We start from the raw sequence: 27,390 nt of genomic DNA on the forward strand, positions 1-27,390 counted from the left end.
ATGCCAGATATTTGCAGTGCTGTGATTGTTCTTGAACTTACCAGATCACAGCTGCCACACTTATTGCCCCCTTTGCTAGGCTGAAAGGGTTCAAGGTATCTCCTTTTTGGTTCTAACCCTTATTACCACCTACAAATACTTGAAGTAGAAGGAAGGGGTTAAATGTGAATAAAACTATCCAATTAGATGTCAGATTTTATAACAAAATGAAAACAGAAAGATTTCCACTTGTATATTGCTTCTATATATATATATATATTTTATTTTAGATAGCTTATGTTAATATTGTTATAAGATTATAAGATTATACAACCAGGACTATTATGTTACCATTGAGAAAATAAAAACTCCAATGATTTAGAATCCTTTATACAATTTTCATGTGTTTTAGTTACACTATAAGATCATTGATTCATTGATTATTTGATTTTCACTTATCATTGTTATTGTCAACCCTCATTATTTATGGGGATGACAAATAAATCATCATTATCACTGTAATTCAGAAGCAGCAGTTGGGATATCTTGAGAACGAAGTGTATATGATGAGCTCATTCGCTTTCACTAATATTTGGGCTGGACAAGAACTTTCCCTTTGATCTCAAAATATAGAGATATCCAATTAATGACATTTCCATTGTGTTCGCCAGAGATCACTTTCTTGATGTCTTCTGGAGTCAGGACATAATCCCACATGTGGACGTCACTTATTTCACCAACCAATGACTGCTTATCATCAAACTTTCCACCAAAAGAGTCTTGGTCCTGTCCCAGAACAATGCTGGTTTCAGCTGTGATAGAAGACCCTTTCATGGAGACTCTTCTGGGGTAGAGTTTCCCGTTGACCCAAATTTGGACCACTCCAGTGTCAGAGTCCCAGGTCACACAGATGTGCCTCCAGTCCAAAGACTCCAAGTCTGTCTTAAAATTAGTGACTTCCTGGTTGATATATACGGAACAAATGTTTGGAGGCTGTAAGTAGATGAGAAAGGCATTTTGCTTCCCGGGAGTAGCAAGAGAGAAGGGAGTATAGGGGCGGGATAGGTCGGTATAAGAACGTAGACAGACGCTGACTTTCTGCAATGGCCTCGTAATTGTAGGTCTTAGAATGACATAATCTGTGTCAGTTTCTTTGGGGAAGACGAAGACTTTACCCTCCAAGCCTAAGGAAGAAAACAGACACTGCTACATATCAAAGCTTTAGATGCTGAACAATAAATGATTAATTATTTATAGATGATGCTAGAAATAAAATTCAGATCCAGTAGCTAAAGAGTTTTGGCACCTTTTTTCATTGTCTCAGTTATCTAGTCAAGACTGTTATTTTGATCTCCAAATGTCCTCTAAATTTTGATTAAAATGAAGATCTCAGTTGTAGAAGTATAAGAGCACTAACAGCACCGAGTATATAAACTGGCTGTCATATTGTCAGGAGCATCTAGCACTCCTGCTCCTCATTTCAGCATCCCGGTTTTGGCTGTGTCCTTCTCCTTGTCTGTCTGTTCACCTGCAAGGTGATTGATGTGGCCAGACTCTGGGAGGAGACCAAACCTGATTTAAGCTAGCCAAGCCTACAGTCTCATGCTTGTGATAGTGTGTGTAATACCTGATCAAGCTACCTGTTTGTATGCCCTGCTAGATTGGATTACCTCATTGAAGACCTTGGATGGGATATCAACTGTTCTCTGAACTCTGCCTGGCTTTTGACTTTGGATTTTGACCCTGACTATTCTGAACCTTGCCTGTCTACCAGCCACAAGTACTTGTTTGCTTTGCTCAGTTTAGTAAAGTCCTGGTATGGTAGCCAGAGACTATAGCATTGTGTATAAGTTCTGTGGGCAACTGACTACCTTATGGTAACCTTATGGGAAAGGGTGCTGCTATAGGTGAAGAACACAGAAGCCAGCTATAGTGTCTGACCCCCTGCAATAGGGGTAAACCTCCTCTCTCTGCTCTGTATCCCGATCTAAGAGAGCCAAGTGGGAGGGTCTGAGATTCCCCTCAGGCAAACAGTATAGTCAGTGAATGAAGGCTGGAGGAGAGGGAGGGGCTGTGAGGATAAGGGAAGGGGCTGTGAGGAGACCAGAGGGGAGGGGTGGGGAGGAGAGGGGAGGGGCTGTGAGGAGAGGAGAGGGGCTGTGAGAAGAAAAGAGGGGAGGGGGGGAGGAGAGGGGAGGGGCTGTGAGAAGAGGATAAGGGAGGGGTTGTGAGGAGAGGATATGGGAGGTGCTGTGAGGAGAGGAGAGGGGAGGGGCAGTGAGAAGAGGAGAGGAGATGGGAGGGGAGGAGATTGTGGACCCACTACTAACTACACTACGGAGCTGACAGGAAGAGAGGAGGGGGAGGAAGGGGAGCTGCAGAGACACACAGATGCACAGGAGAGAAGCTAGATGATGGAGGCATGTATCCTGACTACGATCTCATGGCTCAGCAGCCATAATATATGTGGTCAGCTCACAGAGGGGAAGTCAGGACCAGGCAGAATCAACCAGGTACTGTAGGACAGGGGTCGTCAACCTCCGGTACCGGTACGTGGCCTGTTGTCGAGCTGGCCACCATCAGAGCAGGAGGTGAGCCCTGTCATGGACCGTGGTATAGTTTGCAGCCTATGTGTCCTGTGTTAATTCTGTCTTTTCTCCCAAATGGCCACCAATATCAGTCTATTAGCAAGGCAGAGGATGGGATGGTTGCAGATCGTGACAGAGAGGGAGAGCTGCCAAACTTATATTAACAAGCGGGCGATTACCGGCTTGTTATTTTGAAGAGTCTCTCGCTCTCTGTCACGGTCTACAGCCGCCCCGCCCCCTGCCTTGCTAATAGACTGACATTGGCGGCTGCTCAGGAGAAATGACAGAATATACACAGGACACACAGGCTGCAAACTATACCACGGTCCATGACAGGGCGCACCTGCTGAAGCATGAGAGAATAGACATAGGATGCAGGGGAGGCAGAGATTAAAATTGGCACTGTGCAGGGCGGACTGTGATTGGAGGGGGAGGAGGAAAGGGGGTGCATAACTGCAGGGAGGACTGTGATTGGAGGGGGAAAGGAGGGTGCATAACTTCAGGGAAGAATGTGTTTGGAGGGGGAGGGGAGAAGGGGGTGCATAACTGCAGGGGGGGGCTGTGATTGGAGGGGGTGAGGGAAAGGGGGTGCATGACTGCAGGGAGGACTGTGATTGGAGGGGAAGAGGGGGGGTGCATGACTGCAGGGAGGACTGTGATTGGAGGGGGGAAAGGGAGGTGCATGACTGCAGGGAGGACTGTGATGGGGGCCATGACTGCAGGGAGGACTGTGATGGGGGGGCATGACTGCAGGGAGGACTGTGATGGGGGCCATTACTGAAGGGAGGACTGTGGTGGGGGGCATGACCACAGGGAGGACTGTGATGGGGGCATGACTAGGGTTGCCACCTCATCCCTTTAAAACTGAACAAATATTAATTACACAGGTTCTGTGGCTGATTAAGGTGGCAATTAAACTCACTCGGTGCATTATCTGCATTAAATTAGCCTCAGAACCTGTGTATTTCATATGTGCCCAGGTTTAAAGGGATGAGGTGGCAACTCTAGCCATGACTGAAGGGAGGACTGTGATGGGGGATGACTGAAGGGAGGACTGTGATGGGGGGCATGACTAAATGGAGGACTGTGATGGGGGCCATGACTGAAGGGAGGACTGTGATGGGGGGCATAACTGAAGGGAAGACTGGGATGAGGTAGCAACTCTAGCCATGACTGAAGGGAGGACTGTGATGGGGGAGGGGCATGACTGAAGGGAGGACTGTGATGGGGGACATGACTGCAGGGAGGACTGTGATGGGCAAAAGCATGACTGAAGGGAGGACTGTGATGGGGGGCATGACTAAAGAGAGGACTGTGATGGGGGCATGACTCCAGGGAGGACTGTGATGGGGGCATGACTGAAGGGAGGACTGTGATGGGGGCATGGCTGAAGGGAGGACTGTGATGGAGGCATGACTGAAGGGAGCAGCTGCAATGGTAGGAGGGGGGAGCTGTGAAATGGAGGGTTGTTAATGCAAGAGGGATTGTTATGTTGGGGGGACTCTGATGTTAAAGGGAGGGACTCTGATGTAAGGAAGGGGGCTGTGATGTGAAAGGGAGTACTGTGATGTGAAAGGGAGAGGACTGTGATGTGAACTCGTTTTACTCCTGATGAAGACTCTTTATGAGTTGAAACGAGTTGAGGTTTTTCAGACTGACATTAGAGACACATTAATATGTCACATGTATGTTAACATATTTTAAACTGTGTTTTTTTTTAAACATCTTTTAAATACATTTTTATGGATATTAGGTACCTATAAACAGTTCAATTCCACACTTTTTGTTCACTTGCTACTAGGGAGGACTTAACTTTTTATATCCTTGGTTAGGTCAAAGCAACCAGTTTACATATATTATTGGTACCATACCCCTGTCTTCTTACACACTATCCATCCGGATATACCAGATCGCTGCTGGGGGTGGTTTAACCAACCAGGAACACTCTCTCACATTTTTTGGACATGTCCAAAGATCAAGCCATTAGTTACTAATCTTTTAAAAATCAAGTAAAAATTCAGCTTGATCCATCCATGTACTTGCTGGGTCTTCCCCCATCTACGGTGTTTAAAGAGGCCAGAAAGCTACTCTTGCAAGTACCTGCTGCCAATTGTTGGATCTCCTCCTATTGGAAGTGGACACTCGGCCCTATAATACCCGATCTACTGCCTTTGAACGGTTGTGGGATCCATGGACCTGCTTGATGCTTCTTTGTAGATTAAATATGGATTTTTTTCTCAAAAAGTGACCCCAGAAAGCCGTTTTGCTCTATGTTACCCCCTTCCCCTTCTTACCCCTCCCCATCCTCCTACCTACATACTGAGATGCTACTGCCTCTCTTTCTTCCCTTATTACCCTCCCCAGTTTATATTATTTGTTGGTAATTACTAATCTGGCATGTTTCCAGGAACTCATTGTGTAACTTTTATTGACATGATATGCATTTCATGAAGATACGACTTCTTAGAAGAAACAGTTGCAACCTCCTTTTCTATATAAAGCCAAAGTAATATTCCCAATCCTGAATGTGGCTGAAGAGTGAGTTGGTGCGGGAGTGACCTCCGGCTGGAAACCAAAAAGACTTCAAGGCAAGATCACACGCCTGATGAAGGGGTCCCACACGCTCCAAAACGTTGCAATCTTCTGCTGTGAAGTGATCATTCAATAGTGTACCAATATTCAATCTGCGCAATCCAATAATGTGTGAACAAAATTAACAGAGAAGTATGTGTTTGCACTTTTTTCCCCCCATGATACATACCTAGGTGGATGCAGCATCGGTCCGATGCTGCATCTGTCTCCCGGCGCCTCTTCATTGAGAACTGAGCCACCGAACACCTGTCTGCCTGTCAATCAGCAGCTCTCCTGCTCTGCTCCTCCACACTCACTGGAGCGCTGAGCTGTGGAGGAATGGGTCGCTGAGAGGCTGAGAAGGCTACCAGTCCAGGCACCTGTTGGATCCAGACTCCTAGAGTCGTGATGACGTGGTACCTGGAATGTTCTGAGTGACGTCAGCAGAGAGTGGACTTCAGACTGCTCTCTGCTGAAAACAGGTCACAGGAGTGCAAAACGAACTGCACTCCTGTGACCCATAGGAGAAGCCCAGCCAAACGAGCTCAGGCTGGACTTCTCCTTTAATTTAAAAAGTTGCTGGCCAACACCCATAAATTACCTTATTAACCACTTTCTGACGGCTGGCTGTCATATGGCGTCCTGGTCTTTCAGTGGGGATATCTGAATGATGGGTGCAGTTGCAGGCATCATTCAGATATAATTTTTTCCCACCTGCAATTCCCTTCACCGTAAGAATGATCAGCCGCTTGATCGTTCTTACAGGCGGCGGGAGAGGACATCCCCCCCTCCTGCTTCTCTTAGGTCGCCCTAAGAGTAAGAATCCGCCACTGGTGGAAGTTATCCATGGAGATTCCTGAGGGACAGATGGTCCCCGGCAATCTCTATGACTTTTGGAGGCCCGGGCGTGACATTATGACGTCACGTCCGGGCCAGCGTAAGTAAACAATGCTGGGGACACGGCAGGAAAGCATCAGATTGTAAGTTTTATTTTTTTTGATCTGATCCTTTCCAGCCTTGAGGAGAGATGCGGGGTCTTATAGACCTCACATCTCTCCATAAAAATTGCCCTGGGCAGGAAGGGGGGTGCCCAGTATTGACGGGGTTAAAGCCCTTGTAAAAGTTTAGATTTTTTTCAATAATAAATATTTAGTTATACTTACCTGTTCTGTGTAATGGTTTTGCACAAAGCAGCCCCGATGTTCCACTTCTCTGGTCCTCCCACCTGTGCTCCTGACACCTCCCCCCTGCTGAGTGCCCCCAAAGCAAGCTGCTTGCTCTGGGAGCACTCATGTGTACTTGCTTTTGAGATGCCTCTTTGTGTCTATGAGACAAACAGAGCGTGGCCCCCTCCCTCCTCACTGTATGTGATTGACTGCAGCAGAAGCCAATGGCTGCTGTGTCTCAGCCAATGAGAGGGAGAGACCCGGGAGAGCTTCTACTACTACTTGTACATTGCTTTATCGGGATCAGGCTCAGCTGAGTATAAGGGGGGCTGCACACTGAAGGTAAAATTGAATGCATGAAGGTAAAATACCTTCAGCCTTTAGAACCACTTAAAAGGAACCTTCAAAAATACTCAGGAAATAGAAAAACTATGACCTGCAAATGATAATTCTGTTTGACACAAGAGGTAATGGACTCAATGTGGATCTCAGTCTTCGAAGTCACAATCCTACAGCATTATGACCATCTGTCACTTCTAATTGTCATTGTGACCTCTCATTGCTGATGTGCATGGCACATAAAGTCTTCTTCATTGTAATTCTGTACTGAAAGTTAAAGAATCTTATTAATTATTAAGATGTATATAGTAAGATGATAGACTTACGTTGAGGTTCGGGCTTGACAAGAACTTCCCCTTTAATTTCACAATGTAATGAGTTCCAATTAATGACATTTCCATGGAGATCACCAGAGAGGACCTTCTGGATGTCTTCCTTAGTCAGGACATAATTCCACATGTGGACGTCACTTATTTCACCAACCAATGACTGGTTAGCATCAAAACCTCCACTAAAAGAGTCTTGGTCCTGTCCCAGAACAATACTGCTTTCAGCATCCACATGAAAAGCATTATAACGATATTTTCTCATGTAAGGCCTTTCAGAGGAGAGCTTTCCATTGAGCCAAAGATACAAGGCCCCTCCATAGCTGGAATCCCAGGTCACACAGATGTGCCTCCAGTAAAAAGGCTTCCAGTTTGGTGCAACAGAAGTCGCTACATTATTTATGAATACCTGATAGGTGTATGGAGGCTGGAAGTAGATGTGAAAGGCATCAGCGTATCTTGGAGTGGCAATAGAGAACAAAGAATAGGGACGGGAAAGTTCACTGTAGGAATGTAGACAGACGCTGACTTTCTGCAAGGACTTTGTAATTGTAGGTTTTAGAATGACATGAGCTGTGTTGGTTTCTTTGGGGAAGATGAAGACTTTACCCTCCAAGTCTAGGGAAGAAGACAGACAAAACTCATTACTGATAGATATCAAAGCTTTGGGTCCAGAATTTATTTGTGAATGCTAGAATCCTACATTTAAAAGAGATACAATGATAAATCGACTGACTTTCTAATAAACGGACTTGCCTACACACGATCAAACCAAAGTCCGACGGATTCGTACATGATGACGTACGACCGGACTAAAAAAAAGAAGTTGATAGCCAGTAGCCAATAGCTGCCTTAGTGTTGGTTTTCATCCGTCGGACTAGCATACAGATGAGCGGATTTTTCGACCGGACTCGAGTCCATCGGAAAGATTTGAATCATGTTCCAAATCTAAAGTCCGTCACATTTTCGACAGAAAAGGTCCGCTGCAGGTCTGATGAAGCCCACACACGGTCGAATTGTCCGACGGATTCGTTCCTTCGGACAAGTTTGGTCGAAAAGTCCGGCTGTGTGAACACGGCATTAGGAAGGTAATTATATTTCTTTTTCTTTGTGTATAAATATGTAGTTTGCAGATCCTGAACCGTGTGTTTATTTGTTGCCACTCCTCTGGTATTGTAGTGAGTGGAGTCAGTGCCCTTTTAATACTAGATATGGGTGGGGCCCGGTAGTTCAGGTATGGGAAAAGGTCACCACTGACCAACACCATGTAGGCCTGTAGCCTGTGTAATTTACCTGGTGATGGAGCCTGACGTGGGGAGCAAGGAAAGCTTTTACACATTTGGCTCGGTACCCCTGATAAGGTAAAAGGAGGTATAGAGCCTGGAGTGACATGAGTGCCTGGCAATTCTGGTGATGGTGGTTGCGGATGAGAGGTCTTTGTGCACTTGGATTCAGGCTGGATTGTGGCGCAGGACAGCAGGCACAGTAGGCTGGAAGATAGTCAGCAGGCACTTGTCAGGCTGGCAGGTGGCAGACAGCAGGTACTTGGCAGGCTGCATGAGTAGCTGCATGAGTAGGGATGGCCTCTATGGGCTGGACACAGAGCAGAGTCAAGCAAGCCGAGTCAGTAACTAGCAGGCACACCAGGTACAGAGCAGCAGGTAAAAGAATAGTCAGGTTAAGGCTGCAGTTGGTAATGGTAAGCATAGGCAGAAGGATCAGGCAGGGACATGGTCAAAGAGCAAGCCAGGGGTTCAAGGGTGGTCAGACGACTAGCAAAACAGCAACAAGAGACACAGGAACAGGTAACAGGTAGCAGATTGTTGTAGACCATAAGGGAAGGTCCTAGTGCAGCAGAGGTGTTTAAATAGCCCACTTGGCACCAATATAGTGATGGGTGTGCGAGCTGATGCGCACACGCATTTACGCATGCACATTTGTAAGAGTGCAGCTCTGGCTAACAGGAATTTGCCGTTCATGCACATTTATGTGTCTGTGCACATTTGGTCTTTGACAATAGGTTTGGCTAATAGGAATTCTCTGCCTGCGCATAACTATGCGCCTGGGTATATTTATATATTTGTCTTTTCTGACAGGCTGTGTACTTGAGTGGAGGAGAGAGCCCTCTGCAGGGATGGACTGCCAGGAGGAGTAGTTATTGACTCACAATGGAGAATACGGAAGAATCTTGCTACCACTACATTTGCCCAGCAGGTCTGTAGCTTGAAATTAGTAGGCCTCATGGTCTGAGACCGAGGGTGTCAGGGTCCAGATTTGAACCTGGGAGCTCTGCAATGTCTGGCTGTAGCTCTTGTTGCTGTTCCACCTGAGATGCTAGGTAGCTTCCTGTCTGATCCCTTGGACAACATTGCCTTGTATCTTGTTTCTGGTGAACCTTGAACTCTGCTCCTCCCATGAACTTCCTATTTAAACCATGTTTCTGCACTTCCTGTTTGACAGATTGAAAGATTGTTACAAACCTTTGGCTTGTTTACTGACTACACGTCTGCTTGATCCCTACCTGCTATATCTGTTTACGGTCCCCAGATTGCTCACCTCCTTGTGGTGAGAGCCTGAGGACCACAACCTGGTACTAACACACAGCAAAATCTATCTCCATCATCAGGAGCTCTGATGAAGACCAGCCTTTGGACCAGTTAGTGCTTGTTGGTGTGAACTTCTCTACTGCTATAGCTACTGGTCTCTGAGCCTGGCCCCTGACTGTGATAGAGGGACACCTTCTGTGAGAAACCACCTTTGGGGGACTCACTAAAGAGGACTGGGAAGATGGGTGGAAACTATGGTAATGTGTTATGGTACTGAGTGTTCTGCACTGATACTGTGAGAGAGATGTTATCTCGTGTGTGCCAATTTTGATGCAGTAAAGCATTTAAAATCCTTTGCATATTCTTTATTCTGGTTAACAGGCCTCAGGCCAAAAATATGTTAGAAAGCCAGCCTCGGGTCAGGAGTCAGGACAGTGAGTAACACAATATGGGGGTATCTCCAAAAAGCTAGGTATGTGCATATCCTATCTGGGGAAGAAGCAGGACCTGGACCAGCTTGATGGGAACTGCTGTCCAATCCAGGTCTCTTACAAGCTTACATTTTCCACCATCTCAGTTCACCAATACACAGGATTCAATTTACCTTCAAAGGTTTTGCTGACATTTTAAAGGATAAATTCACCTTTGCAGGTAAAAAGATGTGCATTTATTCAGGCTTGAATGTTTTTGTTTTAACCAATGGAAAGTTATTTGCTAGTGAGAGGAGATGGTTGTTAAGCTTGAAAAACCCTAATTTTCAGATGCTCCCATTGAAGTCTATGGTGCTAAAAGTTCTCCATTTTCCTTCAGATGTAGTTTTCTGAGTGTCAGTCATGGAGCTACAGTCCCTTGAGTGATCATATATACACAGGTGCCATTAGATTTTGGCTGTTGAGTGTTTTGGAGCTTTGGGTTTCAAGCTGTGATTCTGGCAAACTCTAGGCAGTGGGGATCCTGAACCTCATCCCTACTTATGGTTCAGTATAATGTGTTGACTTTACAAGAAAGATTGTAAATAGATTATGAAAGCACAAAAAACATGTTTTTATAATTCGGAATCTTGTTCACAATTTTTTGTTTTTCTAGTTACTCCATGAGAACATTGTTTTTTTGTTGGGGCATATTTCACTTACAATTGTGATTGTCACCTCTCATTATTCATGGGCAAATACAGTATATCATTATTTCAATGTAATTATGTACTCACAGTTGGAGAATCTAAATAATTAAAAAGACAGATGACAGACTTACGCTGGTGTTTAGGCTGGACAAGAACGTTGCCTTTGATTTCATAGTCTAGAGCTAGCCAATTAATGATGTTTCCATTGAGATCACCAGAGATGACCATCTTGATGTCTTCTGGAGTCAGGACATAATCCCACATGTGGACGTCACCTATTTCAACGACCAATAACTGAGAAACATTAAAAGAGTCTCGTTCCTGCCCCAGAACAATGCTGGTTTCAGCTGCAATAGAAGATCCTTTCATGGAGACTCCTTCTGGGTAGAGTTTCCCATTGACCCAAAGTTGGACCACTCCAGTGTCGGAGTCCCAGGTCACACAGGTGTGTCTCAAAGACTCGGAGTCTGTCTTAAAACTAATGACTTCCTGGTTGATATGTACAGAACAAGTTTGTGGAGGTTGTATGCTGATTATAAAGGCATTGTCCTTCCCGGGAGTGGCAAGAGAGAAAACCGTATAGGAGCGTGAAAGATCTGAATAAGAGTGTAGACAGATGCTGACTTTCTGCAATGGCCTTGTGATTGTAGGTCTCAGAATGACATGAGATGTGTTGGCTTCACGGGGGAAGACAAAAATTTTACCCTCCATGTCTAGGGAAGGAAACAAAGATCATTACTGCTTGCTACACATCAAAGCTTTAGCTGATTAGCAATGAACTCAGAATGTATTTATAGATGTTAGAATCTAAAATAAAAGAAAAAAATGACTGGATACTCTCATATATTTCAGAGAGATCAGTAGATTCCATTTTATTTTGTTTATAAATATTTGGTTCACATTCAGAAGCTAATGTGCATCAGCCCATTCCTCTTCCAAGAGAGCCAATAAAGGGTACGACTTCTCTCCAAATGTTCTGTTCACATTTTATTAAAAGTGGAGGTCTCACATGTAGAAGTATAGGAGTCCTAACACTATCAGGTAGAAAATCTGTCTGGCGCGCTAATTAACCTATTATTAAAGCTAAACTTCAGAAATTCAGCTTCTTTGTAAAAAGTGAATGCACACTATAAGTTAGTCCAACAAGATGCATGACATCTCCTGGACTTATTGCTATTATTTACATTGGGCAGCTTTTTGGTACTACCGAAAGACAACTATCGCTGTAGTTCTGGGAGCCTGACACTGATGCTTCAGCTCTCAGCCACTTCAACAGTAGAGTCACCTGCAGCTGTTATGCCTGCCCCTGCACTCCTCCTGCCCGATCACAGAAGCCTTTGTATTATGTCAACTCATTCAGAAAATACAAAGGCTTCTCTGAATGGGCCACAGAAGGGAGGGGGGAGCATTGCTGCCCTGTGTGCTTCTCTCCCCTCTCACAGTCTTAGGTTACTCAGTGTATTCTCTGGCAGAGCCATAAAGCTGTCAGATATGAATAATGGAGATACAGTAAGTTCAGGAGGTGGCATGCACCTAATTGGACTTAACTCATAGTGTGCCTTCACTTTTTACAACATGGCTACATTTTTGGAAATCAGCTTTAATAATCATGTCATTTCATTGGTATGCTAATGCTTGCAGGTTCCCCTAAAATATCAAATGACAATTGTACCTTTGATACTTACTCCAATAATCTTTTAGATTTCATTTTTCTACCACTGATAGAGCAACACAGAACACAGAAAGAATGAATTTGGTATAGAGATTATGTGTATCTTGTGTTGTATTATTTCTTACCAGTATTTTGTTTCAAGTTGATAAAAAGATTTTAGCAAAATTATAAAATCGCAAGAAGAAACTTTTATTACTCTTACTTTCATGGACAGACACCGCTGCTTCTTCTTTACCCATGACCAAGCAGGCTTGGTCATGGATAAAGAAGAAGCAGCGGTGTCTGTCAATAAACTCAGTGAACGGCCTTTTAAGATGAGATAAGATAAGATGAAAGACTTACGCAAATTTGTAGGCTGGAGAAGAACATCCCCTTCCATTTCATAGAGTAGAGACTTCCAATTAATGACGTTTCCATGGTGATCGCCAGATATGACCTTTTGGATGTCTTCTGGAGTCAGGACATAATCCCACATGTGGACATCACTTATTTCACCAACCAATGACTGAGAAGCACTAACACCTCCACCAAAAGCATCTTGTTCCTGTCCCAGAATAATGTTGCTTTTAACTGCGATAGAAGACTGTCCCCAAATATATCCTTTGGTGGAGTTCTTCCCATTGGCCCAAAGTTGGACCACCCCAGTTTTCGAGTCCCAGGCCACACAGATATGGCTCCAGTCTAAAGGCTCTGAATCCCTCTTGAAAACAATGCTTCCACGGTTTATGTATACAGTATATGTGGTTGGAGCCTGGAACCTGATTAGAAAAGCATTTCTGTATGTTGGAGTAGATAAAGAGAAGAGAGGATACCGGTGTGACAGTTTACTGTAGGTACGTAGACAGACGCTGACTTTCTGCAATGGCTCTGTAATTGTAGGTCTTAGAGTGACATGAGCTGTGTTGGTTTCTTTGGGGAAGACAAACATTTTACCTTCCAAGTCTAGGGAAGGAAATGGAGAAAACTCATTACTGATACTTATCAGAGCTTAGATGCAATAAACTCAGAATTTATTGATAGATGATAGAATCCAACATAAAAATAATTACATACACTCATACTGTATATCTCAGAAGATCATTATATTTATTTTTATTTTGTGTATAGAGATGTTGTTTTCAGATCCAGTATGGTGTATGAAAAGAAAACAGATGTGTTTTGGTAGCTTACATTTTCCATCTTCTCATTTAATAATATTACTAATAATAACCAATAATAATTAATAATAATTGAATAATCTAAAATAATAATTGTTATATAATATTACTAATAATAACCAATAATAATAATAATTTAATAATCTAAAATAATAATTATTATTTTAAAAATAATAATAATATAAGTATTATTATTAGGATGGTGATTATGATTATTTATATTATTATTAATATCATCTCCAAAAGTTCAACTAAAATATTATTTATAGACCTCATTTGTAAAGCATAGGATTGCTAACACTATCAGGAATATAAACTGGCTCCACATTCATCAAAGTGGTTTTAAACTCTAAAGGTTTTTTTTTTTAACATATCAAAATGCCAAGGAAGAGGTCAAGCACGAAGATCGTGAGGCGAGGCCAACAGTACCATTTCTCTTCAGGAATATCATGGACCTTTCAATGCTTGTAGGAGGGTAGAACTCTATCCATGGAGAACAAGTATATTCAAACTTTTGAGTCTCGTCATTTTTCTTGGGTCATGTACCACATAATTTTTGGTTTCACCTAGGCAAATGTAGGGGTGGAAGACCACCACACTTTCACAAATGTCTGTCTGGCTGCCGTAAAAAAAAAAGTCAAGAGGCAAGACTGTCTAGTAGTACAGTCCAGTCATTTTGGGTTCAGTAAAGCCTCCTTTGGTGATTTGAACATACCCTTGCCTAGCAAGGTATATACTATTAGGTAGACTCCCTTCCAGAAATGCTTAATTTGAAGGCAGTCCCACCAGATGTGCAAGAGGGTCCCAGGCATTTGGAAGTCCAAAAAATATTTCACAGACAGTGTGGGGACAAATGTAACCAATCTTTGGGGGACCATATACCACCGCATTAATAATTTATAGTTGGATTCTATGGCTGTGGTGTTAATAGGGCAATGTGCTGTGGTTTCCAAGATTTAGCTCCAGTTTTCTGGTTGCATTTAAACCAGAAGGAAAGCCAAACACACATGTTAAATGTCCTAGTAGGAATTTAAAAATCCACAAATGACAAGCATTGTAACAACAAGAAAAGAAAATGCATTTTGGAGGCCAAACAGTCCCCCCTTCATCTATGTGTCAGTATCACACAGCACAGTCTTGCAGCAAAAATCATTGATAAGATGCAATGGAAAATGCCACCATCCTAGAAAGAGCCCAAAATGCTGCACTTTGAGGAGTTGTTGCATAAGAACTTCTTTGTCTCATTTCTTGATGATGGCAGGATGCCCATAATGTCTGCTACAGAATAAGTTCTGTGTTGCTCCTCAAAGTTTGTAGCCTGTTCCAGTTACCTGGCACTGTAAGATTGCTTCACAATATTTCTACAGCTGCCACATTTCTATGTTAACTGCAAGATAAATTTAGCTTTGTGTCTTAAATGTTGCACCTTTTTCCAGTGCTCTGGCCTTGAAAAGGTGGCACACAATGTTTCCACAGCTGGACCTCCACTGCTAAATTTCTAATGTTTACTGCAGGGAAAATCCTTTGGTGCACATCAAGGTTTGCAGCCTATTCTGATGCTCTGGCACTAAAAATTATTTGTGGTGCTAAAAGTTCTCCATTTTCCTTCAGATGTAGTTTTCTGAGTGTCAGGCATGGAGCTACAGTCCCTTGAGGGATCATATATACACAGGTGCCATTAGATTTTGGCTGTTGAGTGTTTTGGAGCTTTGGGTTTCAAGCTGTGATTCTGGCAAACTCAAGGCAGCGGGGATCCTGAACCTCATCCCTACTTATGGTTCAGTATAATGTGTTGACTTTACAAGAAAGATTGTAAATGGATTATGAAAGCACAAAAAACATGTTTTTATAATTCGGAATCTTGTTCACAATTTTTTGTTTTTCTAGTTACTCCATGAGAACATTGTTTTTTTGTTGGGGCATATTTCACTTACAATTGTAATTGTCACCTCTCATTATTCATGGGCAAATACAGTATATCATTATTTCAATGTAATTATGTACTCACAGTTGGAGAATCTTAATAATTGAAAAGACAGATGACAGACTTACGCTGGTGTTTAGGCTGGACAAGAACGTTGCCTTTGATTTCATAGTCTAGAGCTAGCCAGTTAATGATGTTTCCATGGAGATCACCAGAGATGACCATCTTAATGTCTTCTGGAGTCAGGACATAATCCCACATGTGGACGTCACCTATTTCAACGACCAATAACTGAGAAACATTAAAAGAGTCTCGTTCCTGCCCCAGAACAATGCTGGTTTCAGCTGCAATAGAAGATGCTTTCATGGAGACTCCTTCTGGGTAGAGTTTCCCATTGACCCAAAGTTGGACCACTCCAGTGTCGGAGTTCCAGGTCACACAGGTGTGTCTGAAAGACTCAGAGTCTGTTTTAAAACTAATGACTTCCTGGTTGATATGTACAGAACAAGTGTGTGGAGGTTGTATGCCGATTATAAAGGCATTGTCCTTCCCGGGAGTGGCAAGAGAGAAAACCGTATAGGAGCGTGAAAGATCTGAATAAGAGTGTAGACAGACGCTGACTTTCTGCAATGGCCTTGTGATTGTAGGTCTCAGAATGACATGAGATGTGTTGGCTTCACGGGGGAAGACAAAGATTTTACCCTCCATGTCTAGGGAAGGAAACAGACAAAGATCATTACTGCTTGCTACACATCAAAGCTTTAGCTGATTAGCAATGAACTCAGAATGTGTTTACAGATGTTAGAATCTAAAATAAAAGAAAAAAAATGACTGGATACTCTCATATATCTCAGAGAGATTAGTAGATTCCATTTTATTTTGCTTATAAATATTTGGTTCACATTCAGAAGCTAATGTGCATCGGCCCATTCATCTTCCAAGAGAGCCAATGAAGGGTACGACTTCTCTCCAAATGTTCTGTTCACATTTTATTAAAAGTGGAGGTCTCACATGTAGAAGTATAGGAGTCCTAACACTATCAGATAGAAAATCTGTCTGGCGCACTAATTAACCTATTATTAAAGCTAAACTTCAGAAATTCAGCTTCTTTGTAAAAAGTGAATGCACACTATAAGTTAGTCCAACAAGATGCATGACATCTCCTGGACTTATTGCTATTATTTACATTGGGCAGCTTTTTGGTTCTACCGAAAGACAACTATCGCTGTAGTTCTGGGAGCCTGACACTGATGCTTCAGCTCTCAGCCACTTCAACAGTAGAGTCACCTGCAGCTGTTATGCCTGCCCCTCCACTCCTCCTGCCCAATCACAGAAGCCTTTATATTATGTCAACTCATTCAGAAAATACAAAGGCTTCTCTGAATGGGCCACAGAAGGGAGGGGGGAGCATTGCTACTCTGTGTGCTTTTCTCACAGTCTTAGGTTACTCAGTGTATTCTCTGGCAGAGCCATAAAGCTGTCAGATATGAATAATGGAGATACAGTAAGTTCAGGAGGTGGCATGCACCTAATTGGACTTAACTCATAGTGTGCCTTCACTTTTTACAACATGGCTAAATTTTTGGAAATCAGCTTTAATAATCATATCATTTCATTGGTATGCTAATGCTTGCAGGTTCCCCTAAAATATCAAATGACAATTGTACCTTTGATACTTACTCCAATAATCTTTTAGATTTCATTTTTCCACCACTGATAGAGCAACACAGAACACAGAAAGAATGAATTTGGTATAGAGATTATGTGTATCTTGTGTTGTATTATTTCTTACCAGTATTTTGTTTCAAGTTGATAAAAAGATTTTAGCAAAATTATAAAATCACAAGAAGAAACTTTTATTTCTCTTACTTTCATGGACGGACACAGCTGCTTCTTCTTACCCATGACCAAGCAGGCTTGGTCATGGATAAAGAAGAAGCAGCTGTGTCTGTCAATAAACTCAGTGAACGGCCTTTTACGATGAGTAACAAAAAATCAATTTTTTAGCCCTCAAAAAATCTATCATCATTAGGAATCTAGGTTACAACTTTCAGATGGTCTAGTTACTCCATGAGAACATGGATTTCTTGTGTGATTTTCATTTATAATGGTCATTGTAATCTCTCATTGTTAATGTGCAAAACAAATAAATCATAATTTTCAGTGTAATTCTGTACTTAAAATTGGTGGATCTTAATAATTAAAGTGTATATAGATAAGGTTAAAGACTTACGCAAATTTGTAGGCTGGAGAAGAACATCCCCTTTCATTTCATAGAGTAGAGACTTCCAATTAATGACGTTTCCATGGTGATCACCAGATATGACATTTTGGATGTCTTCTGGAGTCAGGACATAATCCCACATGTGGACATCACTTATTTCACCAACCAATGACTGAGAAGCATTAACACCTCCACCAAAAGCATCTTGTTCCTGTCCCAGAATAATGCTGCTTTTAACTGCGATAGAAGACTGTCCCCTAATATATCCTTTGGTGGAGTTCTTCCCATTGGCCCAAAGTTGGACCACCCCAGTTTTCGAGTCCCAGGCCACACAGATATGGCTCCAGTCTAAAGGCTTTGAATCCCTCTTGAAAACAATGCTTCCACGGTTTATGTATACAGTATATGTGGTTGGAGCCTGGAACCTGATTAGAAAAGCATTTCTGTATGTTGGAGTAGATAAAGAGAAGAGAGGATACCGGTGTGACAGTTTACTGTAGGTACGTAGACAGATGCTGACTTTCTGCAATGGCTCTGTAATTGTAGGTCTTAGAGTGACATGAGCTGTGTTGGTTTCTTTGGGGAAGACAAACATTTTACCTTCCAAGTCTAGGGAAGGAAATAGAGAAAACTCATTACTGATACTTATCCGAGCTTAGATGCAATAAACTCAGAATTTATTGATAGATGATAGAATCCAACATAAAAATAATTACATACACTCATACTGTATATCTCAGAAGATCATTATATTTATTTTTATTTTGTGTATAGAGATGTTGTTTTTAGATCCAGTATGGTGTATGAAAAGAAAACAAATGTGTTTTGGTAGCTTACATTTTCCATCTTCTCATTTAATAATATTACTAATATTAACCAATAATAATTAATAATAATTTAATAATCTAAAATAATAATTGTTATATACTATTACTAATAATAACCAATAATAATAATAATAATTTAATAATCTAAAATAATAATTATTATTTTTAAAATAATAATAATATAAGTATTATTATTAGGATGCTGATTATGATTATTTATATTATTATTAATATAATCTCCAAAAGGTCAACTAAAATATTATTTATAGACCTCGTTTGTAAAGCATAGGATTGCTAACACTATCAGGAATATAAACTGGCTCCACATTCATCAAAGTGGTTTTAAACTCTAAAGGTTTTTTTTTTTTTTAACATATTAAAATGCCAAGGAAGAGGTCAAGCACGAAGATCGTGAGGCGAGGCCAACAGTACCATTTCTCTTCAGGAATATCATGGACCTTTCAATGCCTGTAGGAGGGTAGAACTCTATCCATGGAGAACAAGTATATTCAAACTTTTGAGTCCCGTAATTTTTCTTGGGTCATGTACCACATAATTTTTGGTTTCACCTAGGCAAATGTAGGGGTGGAAGACCACCACACTTTCACCAATGTCTGTCTGGCTGCCGTAAAAAAAAAAACATCAAGAGGCAAGACTGTCTAATAGTACAGTCCAGTCATTTTGGGTTCAGTAAAGCCTCCTTTGGTGATTTGAACATACCCTTGCCTAGCAAGGTATATACTATTAGGTAGACTCCCTTCCAGAAATGCTTAATTTGAAGGCAGTCCCACCAGATGTGCAAGAGGGTCCCAGACATTTGGCAGTCCAAAAAACATTTCACAGACAGTGTGGGGATGAATGTAGCCAATCTTTGGGGGACCATATACCACCGCATTAATAATTTATAGTTGGATTCTATGGCTGTGGTGTTAATAGGGCAATGTGCTGTGGTATCCAGGATTTAGCTCCAGTTGTCTGGTTGCATTTGAACCAGAAGAAAAGCCAAACACACATGTTAAATGTCCTAGTAGGAATTTAAAAATCCACAAATGACAAGCATTGTAACAACAAGAAAAGAAAATGCATTTTGGAGGCCAAACAGTCCCCCCTTCATCTATGTGTCAGTATCACACAGCACAGTCGTGCAGCAAAAATCATTGATAAGATGCAATGGAAAATGCCACCATCCTAGAAAGAGCCCAAAATGCCGCACTTTGAGGAGTTGTTGCATAAGAACTTCTTTGTCTCATTTCTTGATGATGGCAGGATCCCCATAATGTCTGCTGCAGAATAAGTTCTGTGTTGCTCCTCAAAGTTTGTAGCCTGTTCCAGTTACCTGGCACTGTAAGATTGCTTCACAATATTTCTACAGCTGCCACATTTCTATGTTAACTGCAAGATAAATTTAGCTTTGTGTCTTAAATGTTGCACCTTTTTCCAGTGCTCTGGCCTTGAAAAGGTGGCACACAATGTTTCCACAGCTGGACCTCCACTGCTAAATTTCTAATGTTTACTGCAGGGAAAATCCTGTGGTGCACATCAAGGTTTGCAGCCTATTCTGATGCTCTGGCACTAAAAATTATTTGTGGTCATGGACATAGCAATAGGGGTCGCAAGGGTCGCAATTGTGACCCCACTCATGCTCCAGGAGGCCTAGACAGCAAGAGGAACAATCAGTTGTATTTTCCTGCAGAAGCTGAAAGACAGCTTCTCCTCCTCCCATTGGTATTCAACTGTAGGAAATTACAGCTGATTTGATTTAGTAAATGCTGCCTACGCTGCTCTCTTCCTCTTGTTGCCCAGGCCCCTCTGTATGCTCCCCTGGTGCCCCCTGAAGTGCTGCTGGCCGGCTCCAGATCACACAGTGAAGCATTTAGAGAAATATTCTGAATGCTGAGTTTGAGCTGAAGATTTCCCTGAAAACATTTAACTTCATACATGCCGGGCAACAATAGAGGCAGGGGGTGCAGGATTTCATGGGAGGAACTTAGAAGCATGGAGACTGTGACAACCGAGTTGAGACACAGACATCAGGTATCACTATTAACAGTGCTGATCCCCAGGGCCACATGGGGGTAAACCAGGATTACACAGCCAATCTGTATGAGCAGAGAGCAGGAGCTGAATGGCTGCACAGACTTAACTCCATAGCTGCTGGGAAAGGAATACAAGAGGGTGGCTAACAATCAACCCCTCAATTGGCAGATACCTCTACCATGTACTACCCACTGATTAACTAACAAGGGATGGGAAAGGGGGTGGGGCAGTGGCAGAACTACCAGGGTCACAAATGTTGCACTTGCGACCAAGCCCTGATGTTCTGCCACAGTGGGGGGCCAAGATGGCAGGAAGGTGGCCCGCTGCAGAACATGTGAAAGGGTCCCACTGTGGGACCATAATAAATAGCTCCATGACAGGAGTAAAGGGCCCTGGAATTAGTTGGAAGGACTCCAGACCTGAAGGGAAGGGCCGTGGGATCAGGGGGACCCTTCATGGTTTCTTGCACCAGGGCCCTAAAGGTTTTAGTTACGCCTCTGTTTGTGGCTGTTGTATCTCAGATAATACACTATATTGCCTATTTCAATATAAAACCTGACCTGTCTCTCCCTCCTTAATTGCAGCTTAGGTAAGCTAATTTCATACAGTCCAGCCACAATATTTGTGCCTACTGTCTCTCACATAATACGAAAAATAAAAAATAAGATTGACAGCTTCAGCTGAGCAGATTTCCCTATGAGACTATGCTGAAGAGAATGTGTCCATTCCTTCCACCCAGGTCTCAGATTACACTCAGCTCTATGCTTTGCAGTGTGTGTCATCAGATCCTCACCTGCCTTCTGGATCTGAGAAATATCTCACAAAACTATGCCATGCCTCTAGACATCAAAGAAATCCTGGACAGCCGCACTCCAAAAATATTTGCCTTTATTCAATAAAGTGTCATCCAAAATACAGGTCACAGCAGAGTGGAACAAATCTTACGCGTTTCGCACTACACAGAGTGCTTAGTCATAGCTAGACTAAGCACGCTGTGTAGTGCGAAACAAGTAAGATTTGTTCCACTCTGCTGTTAGTCTAGCTATGACTAAGCACTCAGTGTAGTGCGAAACGCGTAAGTTTTAACACTCTGCTGTTAGTCTAGCTATGACTAAGCACTCTGTGTAGTGTGAAACGCCTAAGCTTTGTTCCACTCTGCTGTGACCTGTATTTTGGATGACACTTTATTGAATAAAGGCAAATATTTTTGGAGTGAGGCTGTCCAGGATTTCTTTGATGTCTAACTGCTACAGCATTGCCAGCACCTGGACTTCTAGACTGAAGGAGATGCCTTTTACTTTGATCTGACCCACCTGGAGCAGTGATACTCTCTCTCTACTTGGATTTCTGGATTATGCCATGCTTCTCCAGTCTTATAAGGGACTGTACCCCCTGAGTCGGGATGAGCCGAACACTCCCCGGTTTGGTTCGCAGCAGAACTTGTGAACAGGAAAAAAATTTGTTTTGTAGAAAAATGTAAAATAATGCATTTGGGTGGCAAAAATATGAATGCAATCTATACACTGGGGGGAGAACCTCTGGGGGAATCTAGGATGGAAAAGGACCTGGGGGTCCTAGTAGATGATAGGCTCAGCAATGGCATACAATACCAAGCTGCTGCTAATAAAGCAAACATAATATTGGCATGCATTAAAAGGGGGATCAACACAAGAGATAAAACGATAATTCTCCCACTCTACAAGGCTCTGGTCCGGCCGCACCTGGAGTATGCTGTCCAGTTCTGGGCACCAGTCCTCAGGAAGGATGTACTGGAAATTGAGCGAGTACAAAGAAGGGCAACAAAGCTAATAAAGGGTCTGGAGGATCTTAGTTATGAGGAAAGGTTGCAAGCACTGAACTTATTCTCTCTGGAGAAGAGGCGCTTGAGAGGGGATATGATTTCAATTTACAAATACTGTACTGGTGACCCCACAATAGGGATAAAACTTTTTCGCAGAAGATAGTTTAATAAGACTCGTGGCCACTCATTACAATTAGAAAAAAAGAGGTTTAACCTTAAACTACGTAGAGGGTTCTTTACTGTAAGAGCGGCAAGGATGTGGAATTCCCTTCCACAGGCGGTGGTCTCAGCGGGGAGCATTGATAGCTTCAAGAAACTATTAGATAATCACCTGAATGACCGCAACATACAGGGATATACAATGTAATACTGACACATAATCACACACATAGGTTGGACTTGATGGACTTGTGTCTTTTTTCAACCTCACCTACTATGTAACTATGTAACTATGTAACACGCAAACACCGTTAAAGTCTAAGGGACACGAACATGTATAATCAAAAGTGCTCATTTTAAAGGCTTATATGCAAGTTATTGTCATAAAAAGTGTTTGAGGACCTGGGTCCTGCCCCAGGGGACATGTATCAATGCAAAAAGAAGTTTTAAAAACGGCAGTGATTTTAATAATGCTTAAAGTGAAACAATAAAAGTGTAATATTCCTTTAAAGTTCGTACCTGGGGGGTGTCTATAGTATGCCTGTAAAGGGGCGCATGTTTCCTGTGTTTAGAACAGTCTGACAGCAAAATTACATTTCAAAGGAAAAAAAGTCATTTAAAACTACTCGCGGCTATTAAAAAATTGTCGGTCTGACAATACACATAAAAGTTCATTGATAAAAACGGCATGGGATTTCTCCCATGGGATTCTGAACCAAAAAAAAAAAAAAATGCGTGGGGGTCCCCCTAAATTCCATACAAGGCCCTTCAGGTCTGGTATGATATTAAGGGGAACCCCGCACCAAAATTTAAAAAAGAATGGCATGGGGGCCCCCTAAATTCCATACCAGGCCCTTCAGGTCTGGTGTGGATATTAAGGGGAACCCCGTGCCAAAACTAAAAAATAAATGGCGTTGGGTCCCCCCAAAAATCCATACCAGACCCTTATCCGAGCATGCAACCTGGCAGGCCGCAGGAAAAGAGGGGGGAAGGAGAGAGCGCCCCCTCTCCTAAACCATACCAGGCCACATGCCCTCAACATTGGGAGGGTGCTTTGAGGTAGCCCTCCAAAGCATCTTGTCCCCATGTTGATGGGGAGAAGGGCCTCATCCCCACAACCCTTGGCCGGTGGTTGTGGGGGTCTGCGCGCGAGGGGCTTATCCGAATCTGGAAGCCCCCTTTAACAAGGGGACCCCCAGATCCTGCCCCCCTGTGTGAATTGGTAATGGGGTACAAATGTACCCCTACCATTTCACAAAAAAGTGTCAAAAAGGTTAAAAAACATGAGACGGTTTTTGACTTTATTAATTTTATTAATTTCTTCTTCTTTCGGCTTCTTCTTCCATCTTCTTTCTTCTGATGTTCTTTCGGTGTTCTTCTTCCTCCATCTTCTTCTTCATCTTCTTCTTCTCCATCTTCTTCTCCCTCCGCTCTTCTCGTCCCGCATCTTCCTCCAGGCTTCTTCTCCGCTCCGTCCGCACGATCCGCCTCAGTGGGAGTCTTCAGCCGTGTGACGCTTCGCTTCTTCTGACATTTCTTATAAGGGGTGACCCCGCCCCCCTCTGATGACACGGGGAAAGCCACAGGGAAGCCGGGTGAATTCCCCGTGCGTCAGAGCAGGGCGGGGTCACCGGGTGGCCCCGCCCTCTTTTATATAAGAAATGTCAGAACCTCAAAGCACCCTCCCAATGTTGAGGGCATGTGGCCTGGTACGGTTCAGGAGGAGGGGGCGCTCTCTCTTACCCCCCTCTTTTCCTGCGGCCTGCCAGGTTACATGCTCGGATAAGGGTCTGGTATAGATTTTTGGGGGGATCCTATGGCATTTTTTTTTATTTTGGCGCGGGGTTCCCCTTAATATCCATACCAGACCTGAAGGGCCTGGTATGGAATTTAGGGGGACCACCACGCATTTTTTTTGGTTCGGGGTTCCCCTGTGGGGAAATGCCATGCCGTTTTTATCAATGAACTTTTATGTGTATTGTCGGACCGACAATTCATTAATAGCTAGTTAGTTAGTAGTAGTAGTTTTAAATTACTTTTTCCTTTGAAATGTCATTTTGCTGTCAGACTGTTCTAAACAAGGGAAACATGTGCCCCTTTACAGGCATACTATAGACACCCCCAGGTACGAAATTTAAAGGAATATTACACTTTTATTGTTTCACTTTACGCATTATTAAAATCACTGCTCCCGAAAAAACTGCCGTTTTTAAAACTTTTTGCATTGATACAGTTCCCCTGGGGCAGGACCCAGGTCCCCAAACACTTTTTATGACAAATACCATGCATATAAGCCTTTAAAATTAGCACTTTTGATTTCTCCCATAGACTTTTAAAGGGTGTTCCGGGGCCTTTGAATTTGCCACGAACACCCCAAATTGTTCGGTGAACTGGCGAACAGCCGATGTTCGAGTCGAACTCATGTTCGAGACGAACTTGAAGCTCATCCCTACCCCTGAGGGTGATGGAACAGTGGGAACATGATGTTGGCCAAATGGATGTAGACCAATGGGAGGAGGCATTTCAGGCAGTGGTTACGTGTTCATTAAATGTATCACAAAGGCTAACTCAACTGTATATTCTTCTGTGGATGTATTTTACCCCTCACAGATTACACCTAATGGGTTTACAAACCAAATCTACTTGTAAGCAAGACCACGGGGACTTGATTCACCTTGTGGTGCTGCCTAAAACTGCATGCCTATTGGGCGTGGGGTGGTGAATAGAGTCAATTCAGTGTTTCAGGTGACCCTTCCCCTAGACCCAAGGGCCTGCCTACTGGGTATATTGGAAGGTACGACTGGGAGGTGCACACCAGAGAGGCTGTGCTTACAGTGTTGGTCCAGGCACGAAAGCTGATCATGATACACTTGAAGTCGGAAGATCCCCCTACTGTGAGGGAATGGGTTATAGGGATGGGTTATAGGTGAGCTGTTGCGATTGGAAAAGCTTATCTATCAAAATAGGGGTAATGCACATAAATTCGAAAGGGTATGGGCACTGTGGTTAGATGTTCCGGGGATTGCGCCGGTGGACTTAACCATGGACAGGTTACTTTGGCTCAATGATGGCTAGTAGGGATGAGCCGAACACCCCCCGGTTCGGTTCGCATCCAGAACATGCGAACGGACTGAAAGTTCGCGTGAACATTCGAACATCGTTAAAGTCTATGGGACTCAAACATGAGAAATCAAAAGTGTAAATTTTAAAGGCTAATATGCAAGTTATTGTCCTAAAAAGTGTTTGGGGACCCGGGTCCTGCCCCAGAGGACATGTATCAATGCAAAAGAAAGTTTTAAAAACGGCCATTTTTCCAGGAGCAGTGATTTTAATGATGCTTAAAGTGAAAAAATAAAAGTGAAATATTCCTTTAAATATCATACCTGGTGGGTGTCTATAGTATGCCTGCAAAGTGGCGCGTATTTCCCGAGTTTAGAACAGTCCCTGCACAAAATGACATTTCTAAAGGAATAAAAGTAATTTAAAACTGCTGTAATGTAATGTTGGGTCCCAGCAAAATGGATGAAAATTATTGAGAAAAACTGCATGGGTACCCCCCCAGCCAATTACCAGGCCCTTTGGGTCTTGTATGGATATTAAGGGAACCCTGCACCCAAATTAAAAAAAGAAAAGGCATGCGGCCCCCACACCCTATATTCTCTGAACAGCAGTATACAGGAAGTCCCCGGGTTACAAACAAGATAGGGACTGTAGGTTTGTTCTTAAAGCGGAGGTTCACTGAAATAAAAACTTAAAAGCCAGCAGCTACAAATACTGCAGCTGCTGACTTTTAATATATGGACACTTACCTGTCCAGGGAGCCCGCGATGTCGGGAGCCGAAGCCGATCCATCCTTTGGCTCTCGGCTGCTAGCCCCAACAATCTTCGGTAAGGGAATAAGGAAGTGAAGCTGTGCGGCTTCACTTCCTGGTTCCCTACTGCACATGCGCGAGTCGCGCTGCGCGTCCTCTCAGGTCCCTGCTGTATTCTGTGTCTCACAGAATACAGTGGTGGAGGAGGCCAGATTAGGTGGCGGAATTGGCGTAGGTCACCACAAGCGTCACAGTGATCTATGCCAGGAAGTGGGAGCAAATACCTGTATTAGACAGGTATCTGCTCCCTCCTTCCCCCTGAAAGGTGCCAAATGTGACACCGGAGGGGGGGAGGAATCCAAAAAGTGGAAGTTCCATTTTGGGTGGAACTCCACTTTAAATTGAATCTGTTTGCAATTTGGAAGAGGTACATTTTTTAAGTGTAGCTCCAGCCAAAAAATCTACTTTTAAGCTTTTTGGATAACATAGGGAAGGGTTATCATCACCCCTGTAACATTTGTTTTGGGCCTTTTGGTGGTGGTGTGGTGGTGTTGCCACAACACTGTAAGCCCTCACAGTTACTCTTGGTGGGCACAGGAATGGGCTGTGTCTTAGGCAGTGGTGGTGGTGCTACCACACTGTAACCCCTCACAGATTCTGTTGTTGACAGCAGGAACTAGCCCTGCTGTGAAATATTAGATCAAAAATTGTAATTACGTGCCACTGTTAAACAGGGGCAGAAAAATTGGGCCTTTTGTGGTGGTGGTGCCACAACACTGTAAGCCCTCACAGTTACTCTTGGTGGGTTCTGGAACGGGCCTTACTGTGAAATATTATATCAAGAATTGTAATTACATGCCCCTGATGAATAGGGTCAAAAAAATTGGGCCTTTGGTGGTGGTGTTGCCACAACACTGTAAGCCCTCACAGTTACTCTTGGTGAGCACAGGAATGGGCCCTGCTGTAAAATATTAGATCAAAAATTGTAATTACACGCCCCTGTTAAACAGGGGCAGAAAAATTGGGTCTTAGGCAGTGGTGGTGCTGCCACAACACTGTAAGCCCTCACAGATTCTGTTGTTGAGCGCAGGAACTAGCCCTGCTGTGAAATATTAGATCAAAAATTGTAATTACTCAACACT

General features: G+C 43.0%; 2 protein-coding genes across 2 annotated transcripts in view; both read right to left on the bottom strand.

Annotated features, from left to right (window-relative positions):
- Nucleotides 1-397: 397 nt before the first annotated feature.
- On the bottom strand, nt 398-11,346 carry LOC141133781 (uncharacterized). The gene is made up of 3 exons (XM_073623337.1): nt 10,767-11,346; nt 6,970-7,587; nt 398-1,163 (listed from the first exon to the last, which is right to left on the bottom strand). The coding sequence occupies exons 1-3, from the start codon at nt 11,344-11,346 to the stop codon at nt 565-567; spliced, it is 1,797 nt and encodes a 598-aa protein (XP_073479438.1). The 3' UTR covers nt 398-564.
- Nucleotides 11,347-11,415: 69 nt separating this feature from the next.
- The window catches only part of LOC141134385 (uncharacterized), a 59,209-nt gene continuing 43,234 nt past the window's right edge, over nt 11,416-27,390 (bottom strand). The window contains exons 2-5 of the mRNA XM_073623950.1: nt 17,622-18,221; nt 15,517-16,098; nt 12,510-13,249; nt 11,416-11,442 (exon numbers count right to left, since the gene is read on the bottom strand). Of these exons, the coding sequence (XP_073480051.1) occupies nt 11,416-11,442; nt 12,510-13,249; nt 15,517-16,098; nt 17,622-18,221 (1,949 nt within the window). The remainder of the gene's footprint in view (nt 11,443-12,509; nt 13,250-15,516; nt 16,099-17,621; nt 18,222-27,390) is intronic.

This window comes from Aquarana catesbeiana, linkage group LG03 (assembly GCF_042186555.1).
Source record: "Aquarana catesbeiana isolate 2022-GZ linkage group LG03, ASM4218655v1, whole genome shotgun sequence".
Classification (NCBI taxonomy): domain Eukaryota; kingdom Metazoa; phylum Chordata; class Amphibia; order Anura; family Ranidae; genus Aquarana; species Aquarana catesbeiana.

What these genes read in the sequence shown, in the direction of transcription:
- LOC141133781 (XM_073623337.1), bottom strand. Translation starts at nt 11,346, where the DNA reads ATGGAGGGTAAAATTTTTGTCTTCCCCCGTGAAGCCAACACATCTCAT. An exon ending in TGTCCAGCCTAAACACCAGC is followed by an intron (nt 7,588 to 10,766) that starts GTAAGTCTGTCA and finishes CTTCTTCCCTAG; the next exon opens with ACTTGGAGGGTAAAGTCTTC. An exon ending in TGTCAAGCCCGAACCTCAAC is followed by an intron (nt 1,164 to 6,969) that starts GTAAGTCTATCA and finishes TTTCTTCCTTAG; the next exon opens with GCTTGGAGGGTAAAGTCTTC.